At 39.3% G+C, this 12,466-nt stretch overlaps 1 protein-coding gene across 2 annotated transcripts in view; it reads right to left on the minus strand.

The window, feature by feature from the left end:
• Positions 1 to 12,466, minus strand: part of CDH13 (cadherin 13) — a 447,767-nt gene that overhangs the window by 130,973 nt on the left and 304,328 nt on the right. For both annotated transcript variants that reach the window (XM_027646729.1, XM_027646728.1), the window contains exon 7: positions 11,144 to 11,322. In XM_027646729.1, coding sequence (XP_027502530.1) covers positions 11,144 to 11,322 — 179 coding nt within the window. The remainder of the gene's footprint in view (positions 1 to 11,143; positions 11,323 to 12,466) is intronic.

The following is a 12,466-nucleotide window of genomic DNA, read 5'->3' on the forward strand; positions in this document are numbered from 1 at the left end:
TATCCCTCATTTCAAAGACTAAGTCTCCTTGCTACTACTGGCATTTCACCTGCAGTGTGAGTGTTGCCCAGCCTAAGTCTACTTCTAAACTTTATGCAAGGCAACATCTCAGGATAAATACTATAAAGAAAATTAAAGTGGCAAAGATATTCAATTCCTGTGCTGAAACCATCTCATCTAGGGCAGGTTGTGGCCCAGCATTCTAAAAATCATTAAATAAACAGCATCAGGCCACATATTCTGAAGACATCAGGTGTTGTTTGCCAAAAAAGAAAAGTCACCATTCATAAATTCTGCTCCCTGGTACCATCAGCCTCCAAGGCAGAATTCATATTTTAGCATTTTCCATGCAGGTACCTATTTGAGGATGATGGTATAATATGGTACAAACTTCAAGTGTTTACAAATCACTTTTCTGAGTGAGTAATATCTTCCCTTAAAAGTGATTTATACGTGGTCTCCAGGGAGCCAGCTTATACTTGTTCTGCAGGGAGAATGATGCTTTATGGATTTCCTCTCAAGGAAATATTTTATTTTAAATTTTTTTTAATTTTTTTTTTTTTAAGAGAAACTAAAAGAGTCATGGCAAAAGACAGACCAAGTTAAAGATGTCCAAAGTAAACTGTAAAAAGGAATCAGTAAAACTGGGTTTCATGCACAAACAGCAGCACTGTGATCACTGACAGGGAGTCAGGAAATGCAGTGATCTTCCAAGCAAGGGGAAAAAAAAAAAAAAAAAAAAAATCAATCACCAAGGGAACTTTCAAAGTATAAAATGTATATAAAGGAAAAGGCCAGGCCCTCTGTGGTAAATGGAACTTTATTTCTCCAGTAATCCGTGACAAGGCTGAATGTCTTCATTTATGCTTTAGATTTGGAGCTTCTGAGATGTTTAAATGTACATAATATGGATGTAATGGGCATTTACAGCTAAAAACAGGCTCAAAGGCTGTCACTGGTCTCTCTAGGATGTTCCAGCTATATTTTAATTAAGATTTCAATTTTTGTAATTTACTTAATACGTAAAAATTAAAAACAAATAGGCAAAAAGTTACATGAATGTATTACAAGTGAAATACTGGTGGGTTCTCCAGTTCAAAAGAGAAGCAGAGGCAAATTTGATTAACATGACTTTAACATATTTATTCACATTCTGCCTACTTAAATTACCTTTTAATTGATAGTGAGTATATAAACAGGAAACTAAAAACTAATGTTATTCATGTAGACTAAGAGGGAGTTACTTTAAGTTTGAATAGAATTTTATTTTTATAACACTCTGTAGTACAAAATGAGGATTATGGGATGTTGACACAAACCACATAGACAAATGCTACCTAATGCATCACAGAAGCCAAAAGAACACAATTACACTGAGAGTAAAAGCTGAACACACACACCCTATTTAATTAATGGTGTTGTAATTAGATACTCCAGCACAAAAGATAGTTAAAATTAAGCAGAATTTTGAGAGAAAAAACTTTCCAGTTGATGCTATTAAGATACAACCTCCGATAAAGCAGAATATTTTAAATAATTTTTTCTGTGTGCCCTCTAAAAATAGAAAGCCATAAAAAACCAAGAAAGATGAGCCTGTTTTCTGGTGGCATTTGGGGAATCAAAAGCAACATGACATTGATGGTGGAGGAATTATCCCCCAATAACACACCGGGAAATTGGAATTGTGCTAATGGAACCGAAAATAACCTCATTGTATTTGACAAAACCCTTTTTCTGCTAAAAAAACATGAGTCATGTTGGTTGTAAACTGACCACTTCCAAATGTTTTCCCTTTTGCTCTCTTAAGCACTGAGCGCTCTGAAAATATCGATTCTTGATGCAAAAAAAAAATAAATTAAAGTTTTAAGACAGAAAATTCAAAAGGGCCTTTTTTTCAAGGGTTGACTTTGATACATCCTTACTACTGCTACAACAGCAAGTTCTTCTCATCCAAACAGCAAAACCTGTTTGGAAATGGGATACTTGCAAGAAAAAGAGGATTTATTGGGATTAATCAATAGTGACCAACGTCTTTTTGGAGTCATATTCCTTGGACCTAAGAAAGGGCTGAAAAACATCGGCAGTGAGAATAATTCAGATTTTTCTCACCTTTTGGCCCTTCCAACCTCTCTCCCTGAACTAGAACTATTGCCCCAGACACCTACATAGGGCATGGTATGTCTTCAACCTGGAATTTCTAAGTTTTAAAATCTCCCACCACAGATGAACTTTGGAGACCATTGTGCTCTTTGTACTGACAGAATGTGAGCCAGCATTTGGCAATTAAACAGCTCTTCTGCAAAACCAAAAAGTCCTCAAGCAGCAGGTTTAAGTGTACCTCTTCTCTTCCCCTCTTAGACAGCCATTTGTCACGGTGGAATTTTAACATTTAAACATCCCTGGAGCTAATATTCTTTTCAATTCTTTGAATAAAGAAACTCTAGCCCCTCCCCCCCCCAAAAAAATAAGATAACATTCCAGTTATCAGCCTCTATTCAAAGCAGCCGATATGTTTTGTGTCACTATTTGTAAGTGTCTTCAAGATGATATATTTTAAATCTTTCTGCAGTGCATCAGTGTCAGAGAAACTCAGGATGTTTAGATGAGTGACATGTCTGGAGGCTCAGCAAACTCTCTGCCCCAGGAGGCAGTGATACCAAAACTCCTATCCTAAGCCATGAGAGGGAGAATAGAAATGTTTCTTAGTGCAGCTACAGAGAACTGATGGTTTGAAAAACCATATTCACATTTTCTTGTGCAAAATATGGAGCTTTTCCTGCAAACAAGCTATGATAGGAGTGTATATTTTACAATGATGCTTAAAATCATTGAGAGCTGAGAATCCCCTGGTTTTGTCACCCTGGTGGTTAACATACTGGAAGAGTGAAGAGCCAGGAGCCTATCTAACATATAAACCAGAGATCCTAATGAAGACCCAGGAATGATTTCTTCCCTCACAGACAAACACAGCAACAAACAGGAAAAGATTCCTTTGTGAGAATGCTTGGAATGTCATGTGGATCACCTACACGCAGTAGAGAAATGTCCTTGCAGAAGCTCTGCCTGTTAAGTGATTATTTAACACACATGCCAGCTACAGTTTAAAAAGTTTAAGAAGTATATACAGTGATTATCCCAGATTCTGTTGGATGAGATTGTAAAGGAGCACCTGCACAGGGACAGTGGGCAGCAGAGCTGGCAGGATGACCCACAGGGGTCTGGGGGGTCCGAGGCTTCCTACCTGCAAAGTTGTTTCCAGCAAACCAGAGCTGAGCACTGAAACAGGAGCCAGGCCTAAAAGAGTTAACTGAGACATCTTGGCCTGCTAAGAAACCCAATACCTGTTTTGTTGGAAGAACATTTTAGGAGCACTGGTTAATATCATATTCTGTTCTGCTCACTGCACCAAAGGCCTTATTATAGAAAGAATAGAAGTAGTTCACACACAGTAATAAATTAGTAAACTAGACATTTGAATAAGATCTAGAAGACCCAGAGCCAGGATTTTGCAAGCTTGAAGAATTCAGGTCACCTAATTGAAGAGGTCAAATTGAGGAAGATGTCCATGGTGACCACCAGAGGGACGAAGGCTTGAGGAGAAGACCCCCACAGTAGAAGACTGTGCATGTCTGGAAAGACTCCACCCAGAGACCAGCCCACATATTAATATGTATAATAAATGATGTAACCATGTGTCTAAAGTGTATAAAATGGCTTAGTTTTGCACTTGCAAGTCGAGTAAGTTTGCCCAGCGTGAGCTGGCTTGCTCCCAACATTGAATAAACAAATACCTTGCTGCTTAAAGATAAAAAAAATGTCTCTGAGCAGTCTTTTGGGTCAATTTTTCAGATTCAGCACTGCAAAGAACAGAGAGGGGTCGATGCAGGGACTCCAAGGGAGCTCCAGATGTCTCCAGGGTCTGGCAGCCAGTCCCAGCAGGAGAAGGGAACGCGGCACACACGAGCAGAAGCAGGAGAGTATTCAGGGAGCCTTTCATTTACAAACAAAACAAACCTGTTTGTTCACCCAGGGGTTATTTTTTTTTTTTTTCCAGAGGTGGGATTCTTGAATGTTGTGCCTCATGTTTGGAAGAAAAGCCATTCAGTGATTTATCTGCCTGGGGATCTCAGCATTGTATTCCCTACCCAGGAGGAGACAGGAACATTGTGCTGCAATGGCTGCCTGAGAGGCTCCTGATGTGATGTGTTCATCCCTGGTGGATTTTTATAGAAAAGAAACTCTGGTCCTTTTATTGTCAGATAATTGTCTTTTTTTTCCTCGTTCTTTTTTTTTTTTTTTAAACAAAATCTGACTATCAAACTATGTGATGAATTAAATTAAATCATCAATTATCTAACAATATAATGAAAGATTTGCAGAAATTCTGCCACAAAACTTCAAATAGATCAGACTTTTTTTTTTCATTAACATTTTCTCTTCTGTTCTCTCAATAGGAACCTTTACTATTTCTAACTTAAACGATACTACTCATATTTTGACGTATCATTTTTACTTTTACTTCTCTTTTTCACAGCTGCTTTCAAGATTTAAGAACAGGTTAATGAGCTCTCTCATCAAAAACGTAATAGAAATCAAACTAAGAATTACTGGTGCATCTAGTAAAATAAGATCCTTTCTCACTGCAGGCAATTAAACCCAAAAGCTTAAAGGAAAAGTTCATCATAAAATTAAATCTAAATTTGAGTTTACGTGTTACTAAGAGGTGCTTTCCATCTCTCTGTCCATTTGTCCATAAGTAACATTATAATTGAAAGATTTCTTCTGCCCATTTTTCTACTTTTCTAATATTTAAGATAAAATGAACTACGGAATAATCTCTGAAAAGAGGCCAAAGACCCTCAACTTTTCCTCTGATGCAAGACCCTCTGCTCCTCAGGTTTACAAGCATCAGAAACCATAATATAAGAAATGCATTAATCAAGGGAAAAGGATGAATGCCTTGTTTATCTTGTATTTTAAGCAGCAAGAAAATATGAGAGATTGTTATATCTGTCACTAAAACCCCCTAAACCATAGAAATAGAGGTTCAGCTACAAAATTTACCATCTTGCAAAACAAGTTAAAGGTGTGCAAGTGGGAATTCTGTCAGAGAAGACAAGACAAAATGATACAATTATTCCAACTCAGAGCTGCTACGCTCCAAGGTGTATGTTTTCCCACAATTGCTGTAAATATGAATATTTTAGAGGTTAATATGAAGATCAAATGTGGAATGCATTTGCTGGGAAGATTAATATCTTTTCATTAAAAATGAGAGTGCACTGTTGGTTCAGCATTTGCATTTAGATCGAGTAAGTAATAAGTATATTGACTGCTTAAGACACCTATCTCCAAAATGGGAAATAAGGATAAGGAGGGTAGTGTCCATGTGCAGAAGTGGATGGACAAGCTTTTTCTATTTCCTACTGCTACCCCTTCAGAGAACTCAAGCACTATCAGCATGAACAGTGTGATTTACTTATCACAGCAGAGCTGGGCTCAGACTGTAAAGAACATTCATGCCAAGCACCCATTGCTGCTCGGGAGCAGTGTGTTGGTGAATATGTATCAGTGGGCTGCTGCTGAGGTGAAAAATTGCTCCCCACCCTACAGTCATTCATCACTGGACAGGTAGGAATGGGCATTGGGTGGTTGTTATAAACTGCTTTTTGTTGCAGTTTGAGCCGGTGGTTGAGCGGCAGGTTCAGCCAGTTAGCACAGAAACACAGAAACTTTAGGGTTGAAAGGGACCTCTGGAGATCACCCAGTCCAAGCCCCTGCCAAGGCAGGGTCACCCAGAGCAGGTGACACAGGAACACATCCAGGTGGGTTTGGAATATCTCCAGAGAGGGAGACTCCACACCCTCCCTGGGCAGCTGTTCCAGGACTCTGCCACCTCCACAGAAAGAAGTTCTTCCTCATCTTGAGGTGGAGCTTCTGTTTTACTTCACAGTCATTACTCCTCCTCCTGTCACTGGGCACCACTGAAAAGAGTCTGGAACCATCCTCTGACACCTGCCTTGGAGATATTTATGTGTTGATGAGATCCCCTCTCAGCCTTCCCTTCTCCAGACTAACCAGGCCCAGCTCCTGCAGTCTCTCCTCATCAGAGGAGATCAGAAGCTCCAGGCTTCTCATCACCTTTTTTATCATGAGCTGTTCACATAAATATGAGCAGGATGGACTAATGTAACTCCAGCTTTCTCATAGGTTATGGTATAAGGCTTTCAGCTCCATTTTTCTAAGTCACAAAGAGAAGAAAAGGTTTATTTGATTCGAGCAATGGCAGATTGAGGAACCAAGTTTGGTTCAAACGGTTACAGAGCATGGCACTTGCTGACTGAGCTGGTGACACATGCAGGGACACACATTACGTGTACCTGACTCTGTCCCAGGTGCTCTCAGAATCACAGAACACTTGAACTTGGTTTCCCTGAGGTGTTTAAAAACATATGTGACAGCACATAGATCAGCACGCAGCAGATATCTGAAACTATTTGCTAACTTTAACTCAAATTAAGCACAGCAGTTCCTAGCAAAAGCAAAAGCAGGTTATTCCTCAAACTGTGAGAAGTAAATATTTCACTTAAGCAACTGTGGTGACAGCTTTCTTAGGGTGTCTTAGTCATAAAATTTATACAAATCACACAGTTACTTTCCTGGAGAGCAGAGGGGGTTTGTAACGCTGGTAAAACAGCATTGTGGGTAAGCAGAAAACCTGATTACTGATCCATAAAGGAAATTTAAGAGTTGCTTCTACAAAACTACAAGTGTTTTCTTCACCTATGCACATGAGGAGCATTATTCTTCTTTCACTGCAGGAAAGTGTCACTTTGAAGTGAAATCTCCATCCCTGAAACACAGATTTAGGACATTTCCTCAAGGTTTCTTTCCTCTTTTTTCCCCCCCTCAAGTCCTTTCCCTCCCCCTTTTTTTTCCCTTTCCCTTTTGCTGTTTCCCTGTTGTGCTCTATTTCGGGTCATTTAGACCACACACTTTGATGGAGGGCATCCTTCTCCTCTGAATTTATGAATCAAAATGTATTCTCCAACGGATACCTGGAGGTATAATTTGCCCCCTAACACTCTTCAATCTTTATTACTGACACATTCAAGGATGCCTAACTCCCACAAGAAAAAAAACCCAACACATCAATCTTCAAAAACATGTCCTTACCTGCCTTCTGAAAATGAAAATGGATGTTCTTTGAGAAATTATCTGAGTTTTGCTTTAAACCCCCCAGGATCCTGTACTTTTGGAAACAATTTTGAATCTAAAAAGATTTATAAATAAAAATACTCTGGTACATAAACACAGATCCCGGGGAGTTGTGAGTGTTTCTTTGGAGGCACCAAGCATTCCCTCAGCAGCCTGCTGGGTGTGATCTGGGGGATTCCCACATACCCTTTTCCTGCATATTGGAGGGAAGGGTTTTTTTTTTTTGCTTAATGTTTCTGTAGGAGTTCCTACCTTACAGAAATAGCTCCAAAGCACACACTGGCACCCATCTGTGCCACATCAAACACCCAGCCAGCTCCTGCCAGGGAGCATTCCCAGCTCCAAACCCCCCATTTACCAACACACCTAATAAATGACACTGGCAGAGAATGAAATTTTAAAGGCCTGTAGGAATCTCAAATATTGTCTTTCCTTTGAGCTGATCCTGTGTTGCTAAAATAAAAAAAACAATGCACAGCTGAAGTTGACCAGAAACAAGTTGATTCTTTCCTTTTCCCTTTTAAGTTTTGTTTTATTCTAAAAGTCTCTACTTAGAATTTACTTTTGTTTCAAAAGTATTATCAGAAAAAAAAATTTTTCTTTTATTTTCATCTCTTAAAATTATTAACATTGATGTTTACTTATGCATGCTAAGATTCTCCCACTCATATTCAGTTGGATATAAAAATTGAGCTCTCTAGATGGCCAAACTTGATTTTACTTTAGAGTAAATTATCTGTATTTCCATTTTTTTGCTCTGGAACAAAGATTTCTAGGCTATGCCACAGTAGCATTTTCTGAAAATGTTGAAGCATGGAAAAACAATATGAACTATCCAGTATGTGCAAAACCTGCCAGATGTTTTCTGTCTCCACATCTCAGCATCTCCCACTGGGCAAAACCCCCGGTCTCCTACTCCCTCTGATGCACAGACATGAACCAAATGATACATAAAATGAAAAAAAAAACCTAAAAAAACCCAACCAATTTACATTCTGTTAATTTGTCTTAAATTTAATGAAGAGTTTCCCAAAAGCATCAAGATCCAAGTAGTGGTAAAACTTACACAGAGATGGAAAAGGGGAATGATTTTAATCAGTGTTTTAGCATGCTTTAAAAGACTTCATATAATCCTCTGGAGCACATACAAATTAATAATAAGAAATATTTTTTGCTTTTTTCCATGTCCATCCTAGAGAAATTTTTACTTTAATTCAGCTCCTTAATTGGTGTCTAGGGCTAATAGGGTTTTGAGGAGCACACCTACAATCACAGGTGATTGACCCAATTAAAAGTTTGAGTAAAACCTGGGAGAAGTTGCTGCTTTGAACTGGAATAATTGGATTGCCCAGGACTGATGTTTGCAGGTTCTGGACTCCAAAATTCCCCAGCAGAATCTCCTCTTCCCTCGCCTCATCTAAATATCGTGTTTCCTTCATGAGCTACACTCAGTCACCTGCAAATGCTGCTGACTCAGATCCCAGTCAGACTGGATGTGGAACAACCCAGCTGATCCTGTCTCTTTTCCAAGCAGTGGAAAACATGAGGAAAAAACTTGCTGTTCCCTGGGTGTTCCACTGTGACACATTGTCCACTGAGAGGCCAAGAAAAGCAGGGTAAGAACTGCAGAGGTAAAACCATTCCTGTCTCCTGCTCACAAATACTCTTTCAAGAGATTCTTGTCCTCTCTCTACATCTTTTTATCCTCTGATGTTACACACCTACTTGCAAGGCTTTCAGGGCAAAGAACATTTCTTTCTCCCATGTTTCTACAACACATTTCATGGAAGATTGTGGAAAAAAAGCTAAACCATTTAAGATTTAAAAAGGTTCACAACAATAAGGCCCCAATATCAGCTGCCATCCTGCAGAAGAGCGGCACGTGGTACTCCCTCTGGCCCAAAACCTCCCAAAAAGCCATTTATCCAAGCCTGGTGATATGCACACATCTGATTCCCTAATCAGGAAAATAGACATTTCCTCCTCCTAAACTAATCAGACATTTCCTCCTCCAGGTGTTACTCCTGACTCTCTCCAGCTCAGACAATTTTTTACAATAATTCAGGTTCATGAGTTACACAGAAATACAGAAGAGTTACTTATAGATGGTACCCAGATTTTTTTTCAGATTAGGATCATTAGACTTGTCCCTAAAAGCTGATATTGTGGTTAAAAACAGAAGCTATACATCTTTGACCACGATTGTCCAGTTCCACAGATCTAAGGCATGACTACCAACTCCCACACAAGATACAAGTGAGCAGGAAGGGGGAGAAGAGGCTGAACCCACAAATATGGCAGAGAGCACAGAGTATCTCCTGAAAAAATGGAAAACACCCTTTTTCCCAAACCTTTCCCCTTACAAGACAATGCGAGACTGGATTTTAGCTGCAGATAGTGTTTGGGTTTTAGAGTTAAAGTCGTCCACAGCCCTACATTTTGGCTCATAAAACACACACCGTTTGCAGCAACAACAAAAAATCCTTTGCAGCTTCAACAAGACTGCAGCTCTTCGTGTCACCTCCAAAGTAAAGGTATTGAACTGACTATTAGTAAAAATCATGAGGAATTCAGATCCTGCTTTCAGGATATACTGCCCAGCCACAGCACCCCTTCGACTGAGGGCAGGTTCCTTGCACAGAGACAGAATCATTATTCCATGAATCACAGTGACCTTTGGAAGATACTGGGAGAAGCAGGCATGTTCATTCCCTTCCATTGATTTTCTTATTTTGAGTAAAATGGTTTAATCTGGGCAATAGTTATCTATTAGAAATAAAAATACCTAAAACTGACTAGAGAAAACAGTATGAAGCTTTGGAACTGAAACAATAAATTTAGAAGGGAAACACCAGGCAAAAAAGGTAGTGATTGTATAAACCTTAACTTGGGCATGATTCTGTGGCCAGACACCCAAATATGAAAAAATTGAAATCTCTTTAAGGCTAAAAACACAGACCTACAGGCCCAGACCTTAGTTTTACTGCACTGAGTGTCTGGAATCTATGCCTGATTTATAAATAAATATTTCCTGTTGGAAAAACCTGTAGAAAAAACTACCCATCAATAAAGGGAAGTGGTACAGGCAACATTTTCTCTGCTTAAAATGAGAAATAACAGGTTGAATATTGAGAACACTGGACAGTCATGAATCTAACCAACCCAGAGGACAAGTTCAGTGACAGCACATACAGCCTATAAGAAAAGAATTTGGTTGTCTCCAGGAGTCTAAGAGCACCCAGGGTTACTTAATTGTAGAAAATGGTGATTTATAGAGTAGCTGTTTAGGGTCATCACTGTATTGGCTCCCAGATCTCATACATTCTGATAACTAAATCTTTCATTTAGCAGATTAGGTGTATTTTATTATATTCTGAGTTTTGAATGGTCATACCTAAGCTTTCTTTGCTATCAATTTTTGCGCTTCTAATGTTAATGATCTGTAATAAACATAGATTTTGGCACTATTCACCTTAAAATACATGCAGACAACCTTTCTCTTTACTACTCCTCTTTGTATTTTCTTTCTTTGACCATGGGGTAAGAAGTTAATTAGTCCATTAAATTCACCCATAAAAAGAAAATTCTAGAAAAGGATTTAAAGCACCAAAACACAACAATCTCAGAGCAAGCTGTATGCACAATTAGATATGGAGGATTTTTACTTCCAAAGAATTAGTTGGCAACTCTTGAGTCGAATTCTGCTTATTCCTGAGATTTTTGCCCTCACCATTCAGCACATCAAGAAATCATCAAGTATTAAATTTACAAACAGCAAACATACAAGTTCCTACACCCAAATAAGAACTAAACAACACTCTTAAAAGACTCCTGAAAGTCAAGCATCTGAATCCCCACCCCAACAGTGCTGAGACCCTCTTTTCACATCCCAGAAGATCCTGGTGATAGCAAAGCATTCACTCACCTCCCGGTCCAGGAGCACAGGCGACACCACTGTAACAATATCCCCCTTCTCTGGGTCGATGTAGAACATGTTTGGGGAGGGTTTGGTGGGGGTCTGTTTGAGGATGTTGTACCTCAGCAGAGCATTGTCCGTGCTGGCGTCGTCAGCATCAAACGCCGTCATCCTCATCACTGTGGTTCCTGAGGGAAAGGGGGACAAAAACCAGGTGAAATGATGCTGCTTTCACCTGTGAGAACCAGGTGGGTTCAATATCTAAATTATCTCATCAAGACCACTGAGTAGTTCCACCTGATATTTAGGTTGTACTCGTGTTCTTATTATTTTTCCCTGCTGCTCAGCCAACAGACCCGGTGCTTCTGGTTTGCAGCAGGACATGTGACTCTGACATAAACTCCCCATGCCTACTTGGAAACCTTCCTTATTAATTGCAATTTGCTAAATGAACTACAGGTGCACCTTTTCCCTTTGAATTTTGCAGGTAGAAAGTCTATGGATGGGAATGATGAAGAAAATTCTGAAATAAGAGAAAAGTCTCTGTTTGCACTGTAAAGTCTCTCAGTTTCAAAATTTGTTGGGCATCATTTCTGTCAATAAGAGATTTTGTAATTATTAAAGCCTACATTATTCTAAGTTCAATTTGCACTGATATATGGGTTTATTGTGTCAGCCTCAATGAATCCCCCATCTCTGTAGCCCCACTGTCCTTCCAAGGATGAAGTTTTGTCACATGGAATTCCTACAGCACACAGTTCTGCTGGGGAGTGCAACAGGGGAACAGGTTCTTAAATGCTGGACAGAGGAAAAACCTCCTTCTGCTTCCATATGACAGTTAATAGAGGACTGATCCACTTCTCATTCTGTGCTTAGCTGGTGGAACACGTACTCCTGCATCCCAGGGTCAAGTCGTTTCCTCTCCCTCACACAGGCATACATCAGAGGCTGACACAGCCTGCAAAATTCTGTCATAAGCATTTTATCTGCTTTGCACAGAGATAATAACCGAAGAAATACCTATTAGTGATTAAAGCCTTCTGATACAGACAAGGCCTAAGACATCAGATTGGAAGTGCCTCAGTAACTGGAATGTGTATCATTCATGTACAATGAAAACCAGTGAATTTGTATTCTCTCCGAAGGTCTTGAAGTTAAAAATCAAAAAAAAACCCCAAAATATTGTGGTAAAAATAAAAACAAAGCCAGCTTTATTTACAGGCTGATGTAAAAACTGCCTGTTTCACTGTTAAACAAACACAACCGGCTTGTTTAGATACATTTCTGCTTTTTTTTTTTCTTTTGTTGTGCTTCCCAGAGTACAAAGTGTTG

Source organism: Corapipo altera, unplaced genomic scaffold (genome assembly GCF_003945725.1).
Source record: "Corapipo altera isolate COAL_440 unplaced genomic scaffold, ASM394572v1 62, whole genome shotgun sequence".
Classification (NCBI taxonomy): Eukaryota; Metazoa; Chordata; class Aves; order Passeriformes; family Pipridae; genus Corapipo; species Corapipo altera.